At 37.9% G+C, this 6,967-nt stretch overlaps 1 protein-coding gene across 2 annotated transcripts in view; it reads left to right on the plus strand.

Moving 5' to 3' along the window:
- The window catches only part of arhgap27 (Rho GTPase activating protein 27), a 23,128-nt gene extending 16,167 nt beyond the window's left edge, over nt 1-6,961 (plus strand). The window contains exons 7-18 of one of the 2 annotated variants that reach the window (XM_035670930.1): nt 220-306; nt 2,006-2,073; nt 2,227-2,323; nt 3,417-3,518; nt 3,826-3,924; nt 4,418-4,529; nt 4,635-4,769; nt 5,503-5,601; nt 5,702-5,779; nt 5,940-6,071; nt 6,216-6,321; nt 6,438-6,961. In XM_035670930.1, the coding sequence (XP_035526823.1) occupies nt 220-306; nt 2,006-2,073; nt 2,227-2,323; nt 3,417-3,518; nt 3,826-3,924; nt 4,418-4,529; nt 4,635-4,769; nt 5,503-5,601; nt 5,702-5,779; nt 5,940-6,071; nt 6,216-6,321; nt 6,438-6,615 (1,293 nt within the window). In that variant the 3' untranslated portion in view covers nt 6,616-6,961. The remainder of the gene's footprint in view (nt 1-219; nt 307-2,005; nt 2,074-2,226; nt 2,324-3,416; nt 3,519-3,825; nt 3,925-4,417; nt 4,530-4,634; nt 4,770-5,502; nt 5,602-5,701; nt 5,780-5,939; nt 6,072-6,215; nt 6,322-6,437) is intronic. The other variant, XM_035670939.1, reaches the window with a different exon arrangement.
- Nucleotides 6,962-6,967: the final 6 nt, after the last annotated feature.

Below are 6,967 nucleotides of genomic sequence, written 5' to 3' on the forward strand. Positions count from 1 at the left end.
TACTTACTTACTTACTTACTAGAATTTTATAAGAATACAATGAAATACATGAAATTAGTCTGAAAATTGTCTTTTTTGAGCATTTAGTGCTGTATTTTTTCACAATCACAGCTACTCTAGAGACACAATAAACTTAGATCTGGTGATTTCTGGTTATTCTAAATAAAATTTTCGATGCTCCATCCTAAAATCTCCTCTTGTTCTACCCCTGTTGTTCAGAGGTTTGTCCCAACTCACAGGAGGAACACGTCAGACTACAGCAGCGACAGCTCCAGTACAGGAAACTCTCCAGAGACCCAGCACAACGTGAGTTTAACTTGTCTGCCAATGCTTGTTACTCCAGAATAACTCCAGGCTGAAAAAATGACAGTTAGTTAGCCAGTAAGTACTGGGGCCTGCCCCCGTATCTGAATGGTGTTCTGTGTCTCTCTCTTAAGGCTTTTGGGTTTAGACCCTGGAGAAACCCCTATTATCTGACCTCAAGGTGGCTGCGCTATAACGTGGGTTGTTAGTTTGAGCATGCACCTGAGCTTGATTCATAAATAGCAGCGTCTATCTATGATGGGCAAAAGGTGTGACTTTAGATCACTGAAGGAGCATTTGTTTCATTTCAGCAGACGTGTTTCATTCCCTACATCAAATCATGTTAAGCCTCCTGCTTCATTAAGTGATGGATTTCCATGATGTTAAACCAAGTTGGCTGCCTCCATTCACCTATACCAGTGGTTCCCAACCTTTTTCCTAAAGGGACCTCTATCTAATGCATAATAAGACAGAACAAGTGATAAACTACAATTAACTCAAATAGTCAATGCAGGAAGTTACTGTGTAAAATCGTAAAAATGAGCAGATTTTTTCAGAGATGAGTTTTTCTGATGTTTTTAGGACTCTGACTGTATTATGTATTTTTTTAATTTCAACAATGATACATACTTTTTAGGCTTCTTTTTTGAAAAATTCAGTGTTTTCTTCTCATTGTTCTATTAGCTCTTTTGCTAATGCAGGCCTCACGATGGTACGTAAAGCTTTGGAGAACCCCTATTGAAGGTCCTGACCCCCAGGTTGGGAACCACTGATCTATACCATATAGAAATTTGGGGTCATGTCTTACAGGTAGTTCAGGGATTATTCCACCACACACTTCACTGCAATGTTTGACTTGTAAATGAGAACCAAAAATATCACAAAGAACATCACAGTTCCTCAACATGTCACAGTACATGTTACTGTTAAATGGCTCCTTTACACCTCCACCACAAATGAAGTTTTAATCTTCCATCAGTGTTTTCAATCAGTCACAGTCCAGAAAAGTGCATTTTTACTGCTTTAACATGCTAAACACAGTTGTCTGTTGTTCAGCAGCAGGTTCTGCCCGAGTGGCACTGACGAAATGCCAACCACAGAAATAAAATGTTCCTTTTTTACCACACACACGCTGTCGTTTATTTGGAGTCAAAGATACGTACAGAAAACTGCGGCCTGAAATACTCACTTCACCAAATTTGCAGTTAAAAATAGCCTCCAATAAAAGCACTATTTACTTCTGTTTCAGTGTTAACTATGAACTACACACTACTACCTTTTCATAATATTACTGAGCCCTTTTTAAGAATTTAACTATATATTTGTGACCCATTTTTAAATATTTGTTAAGATTCAATGAGCTTGAGGCTTAGTGTCAGTGATTAAATAATGAGAGACGGACTAACACATTGTAGGTTTTGGTTTCATCCTTTAATCATATACAGTATGGACTAAATATTCTGTTGATTACAATATAGTGATGTTAGAGTATTGCTGAAAGCTCTCAATGGATGATGCATGTAAGGAATAAATAATTGTGCACATATTGTGACAGAGAAGTTTGCATATGAACATAATCTTCATGCATGGCTTTATTGATGATGTTTGTGTCCCTCATATCATCACATAACTTTACACATGAGCCCAACAATCACAGATAGTCAGGAAAGAATTAAAACGTTGTGTTCTTTTACATTTTCAGGTGCAGAACTTAGAGAAAGCTGGGATTCTCAACAAAACAAAAGTGTGTGAGAACGGCAAGAAAGTAAGGTAAGCTTAAACTTCACTTTGAGGTTGTTGTTTTTTTTGCAGGTATGAACCACTCACATTTAATTTTTTGGGGTTTGGAGTCATGTGTCATCTCCCCCAAAGCTCTCTCCACTGCTTTGTTGTGTGGTAGTGACGGTTATTCCCCCATTTCAGGAAAAACTGGAGCCAGACGTGGACGGTTCTCCTCGGAGGAGTGCTGACATTCCATAAAGACCCAAAGTCTGCAGCCACGGGGGCCTCGGTACGATATGTACGCACTGCTGCAACCTAACTAAGTACATTTACTGAAGTGCTAGTACAAATTGTAGAATTGTCTTTTTACTCCGCTACATTTATATGACAGCTTTAGTTGAAAAATTAAGATGTTTGCATAAGAAAATATGAAAAGCTTCCCCAATATACATATTAGTAGAGCTGAAATGATAAGTTGATTGACAGAAAATGAATTGGCAATTATTTTGATCATTGTTTGTCTTTTTTCATGCAAAAATATTATGGTTCAAATGTGAGGATTTGCGGCTTTCTTGGGGGGGATTTTCCCAAATTTTCTGCATTAAGTACTTCAATGCTTTAAGTATATCTTCCTGATTATACTTTTACTTAAAGAATCAACAAGTAACTTTAAACTCTTGTTGATTCTGGCATCCCCTGTGGACAAAAGCTAAAGTGCTTCTGCAGCCTCGTTTAATTGATTTCAAGGGGAATCCGACCCGTTCCGACCCAGTGGCAGGCATCTCGTGTGCTTATGTAGGTCATATAGAGACATCAGTATTAAACTGAGACTGTTTCAAAACCAGTTAAAAACTCCTTGTAGTTAGTTAGGTCTTTTACTTGTCATCAAGTACTTTCACTGTGTAGTATTAGTACTTTAAAATAAAGGATATAGGCACTTCCTCAAGCACTTCCTCAAAGTAAGGAGTCTTAGAGTGGAGAGTGTTCATGTGTTAATAAGAAGCTGTGACAACTGAATGCTGCATACCTGCTCGTGTTGCATTCTGTACATTTCTGAGAGGGGTTGTAGCTGGGTGAGAAGTTATATTATAGATAGAATTAACCACTAACTTTTTGTATTTGTAAGTTTCAACACATTGCCTGAACCTTTTCTACATACTCTGACCTTTTTCGGTGTCACGTTCATACCTAATAAAGAGAATGAAATATTAAACTGCTGCACGATGCAGGCTGTTGTCACCTTTAGGTGGAGTGAAGGCACAGACAAGCCCTCAGGCCACAAGCTGACAGGGACAGTCACAGCTTTTGTTTAACGCAGCTTGTTTCTTGGAATGCCGCATCGTCAGTTTCGTAAACAGGTGTATTTTTTTTTTTTTTTTTACTCCACGCAGAACAAGACCAATCAAATCGTTCCGGAGGTCACGGTAGACCTGCGAGGAGCGACGATTGGCTGGGCCTCAAAGGACAAATCCAGCAAAAAGAACGTTTTAGAGGTTTGTTGACATGGAAAATAATGTGTGACATTCAGTGGATGTTGTTATCTTAAGCAAATAACACATGCTTATATTTTTAGCTCTGTTATCTCCATTTCAGAACAGTGTGTGATTCATAGAGTATATTTCTGCCTCTCAACTAAAACATGATCTCATGTATTTATATCCAATATTAAAATAATATATGTTACGAGTTAATGAGCAAAAGGAAATCATCTGGGAATGATCTCAATGTGATTTGTGATTCGTATAATTATTGCTTCCTAAAATAAGTCTGATGAATTGTATCTCATTATCTCTCCTCCAGTTAAAAAGCAAGAATGGCGTGGAGTATCTGGTACAGTACGACACAGAAAGCATCATCAGTGACTGGCACAAAGTATTAACGGACACCATACGACAACTGGTAACTCCTTTCATTGGATATAATTGCGAAGGTTATCCACAATAAACTGCAAAAAATCTCCAGCTTTGTCAAGACATTTCTTTCTGTAATCATTTGACATTTTGGGAAATATGCTTGTTCGCTTTACAGACAGTGGCGGTGTCATCGCAGTGTCTGTTTCTTGAAACAAGAAAGATAATAGCAGATTACTGCAAAAAAGAAAAGACATTTTAATTTACGAAATACTTTAAATATGTTGATTTGCATTGGAAATGCTCTTAAAGCACTGGCAGATTTAGCTATTTTAAGAAAAATGCACTCAATTAGCAGTAAAAATGAACGTGAGAAGAAGCTGATTTATACAGTGTGAAAAATGTGATTGTCCTTTTTTATGACTCATGTCTTCATTTTGACAAACGATTCATTAAATACTGATTTATTCAACTTTAATTCTGATAACTCTGCTGTCAATATTGTGCAATTTTGATTGACTCAATGTGTATCTGTGCATCAGGAGTACCAGGACCATCATTCAGAGGAGGAGGAAGGGGACTTGTATGAGAAGATCGCCTGCACGGATGCAGTGCGAGATGACAAGGTTGTAGGCGCCGTGGACAAGCGAAGACGTAAGTTTAAATACTGTGGCATGAATGATGTAATAGTTTTGACCCAGTTAGATATATCAGGCTACTGTAAGAGCCATTTTAAATGTCTAACATTGCTTTTTCCAGCCTCCAGGACGACCGTCACGCCCTCGTCCAGCTCTGCAGGAGATACGGACCAGAAGAGGGTTCGAACCAAGCTGATGAAGTTCCTCATGAAGCGACCCACGCTGCAGTCTGTCAAGGAGAAAGGTTACATCCGAGGTAAACAGCCACAACGTAATGTATAGTTATTTTCAGGCGGTGGCTGATTTGAATAGAAGTTTCACCCTACCAGACTTTTAACCATCTACTATTTTCTTGTGTGGTTATATATGTTTTTTAACACCAGCAGTTTTTTATTTTCCATTACACATTTCATTTTAGATGTTTCAATTATTTTTGCAGAAAGTTACAAATTATTTTAATCACCACCACAGTTACAATGTTGCCCAGTATTAATTCACATACTAACAAATCACTTCAAACACAGCCTGTGCAGTCTTATTACAATCAATCAATCAATCAATCACTATGAATATATGATAGCACATTGTGTATATTTTGTAAACGAACCAATTGGAATAAATTTAGTTGTTTCGTATTATTTCCTACTGCTTATATTTTATATATAATTTGTATTGCTATTAAATTGTACTACTGCTCATATGCATATTATAATCTGTTACAATGTAGTGTATACTTTTTATAATAGTTGTTATTCATATAATGCTAAAATTGTGGGTTTTGTGTAGTTTTATAACACAACAGCTGAAATTATATCTATATTTGTTCTTTTTGTATTCCAATGTAACAACACAATTCTGTCTCCTTATTGTATGTGTTACAAGAATTACCAATATATTCAATATTATTATATACTATGGGATGATAATGCTGCTACTACAGTGACTACTACTATTACTGTTATTGCTCATAATGTTCTTATTCCCTGCAGACAATGTATTTGGTTGCCATCTGGCCACACTGTGTACACAAGAGAGAACCACAGTTCCCAGTTTTGTGGAGAAATGCATCAAAGCAGTGGAAAAGAGAGGTAATCAGCTTTGTTTGTATCACTGCCTGAACCATATTAAAGTATTTGCTGCTGTGTGCAGTATAGAAGTTGACTTACTGGTGTTGATGTTGGTTTACAGGGTTAGACATTGATGGACTCTACAGAGTGAGTGGGAACCTCGCTGTCATTCAGAAACTACGCTTCAAGGCCGATCACGGTAAAGTTTACAACAAATTCGTTAAAATCAGAAATGACTTTACATACAAAGGAAGTGAGGGATCCATAGTGCATGGAAGGATTCCCTGCAGTATCTCACTGTAGACAGCAGCGCCCCCTGCTGTGCTTTAATGGGCTTTGTACCTGTTGTGTTAAAACAGAGGAGCTGGACCTCGAGGACGGCCAGTGGGAAGACGTTCATGTCATCACCGGAGCGCTGAAGTTGTTTTTCCGAGAGCTTCCTGAGCCGCTTTTCCCATACAGCCACTTTAATAAGTTCATCTCAGCCATCAGTAAGCAGATTTTTAGATCCAATCCTCTAATTTGAACAGACTATATCACCCGTTCTAGGACAAACCTTAATCTTAATTATGGTACATAAACTTAATGATACATCTGTGGTTGGTAGATTAATAACTTTTGTCCTGTTTTTCAAGGAACTGCTGATTACAACACAAAACTGTCTTACATGTATGACCTGGTCCAATCACTTCCTCCTGCAAATCATGATACAATGAAACTCCTTTTTGGACATTTACGCAGGTATGCATCCATTTTTTAAATATTTGTTTTATTTTGTTTGTTTGAGAACTTGTAACAGATACGTAACAAGAAAATTATGATGCCTCACATAATCATCCCATTTTGTTCTCTGCCAGGGTCATTCAATATGGGGAAGACAATCGCATGACTGTGCAGAATGTGGCAATTGTATTCGGCCCGACTCTGCTTCGGCCAGAGACGGAGTCAGCCAACATCACCATGCATATGGTCTTTCAGAACCAGATCGTGGAGTTCATCCTGAATGAATATGAGCGTATCTTCTACTCCAGCTAAAGCAGTCACAAGCCTCCAGTGTGGACCCGGGCAAACGTCTAATGTGCTCAAGTTATTTGAAGTGCTAGATTTACCTTTGCATGCACATAGACAGCTTCAGTGCGACATCTAAAATGAAACTCTGCTTGTAAAATAAGTTGAAGGGCCTTTTAGGTTTTCTTTGCTCAGAATATTTGAGGTTTAACCACGTAAAACAAATTAGATAAAGGGATCTTCAGATGGTCTTTGCTGAGAATATTTGAAGCATGTTTAACCACTGTTTTGTCCAGATTTATGCCATAGGAGGCTGACACTGTTAGAACTATCTTTGGCAGTATTGTAGGATTGGAAATCAGGCCACACAGGTGTCAAC

Source organism: Morone saxatilis, unplaced genomic scaffold, assembly GCF_004916995.1.
Source record: "Morone saxatilis isolate NCDOM2014 unplaced genomic scaffold, NCSU_SB_2.0 Contig1, whole genome shotgun sequence".
Classification (NCBI taxonomy): domain Eukaryota; kingdom Metazoa; phylum Chordata; class Actinopteri; family Moronidae; genus Morone; species Morone saxatilis.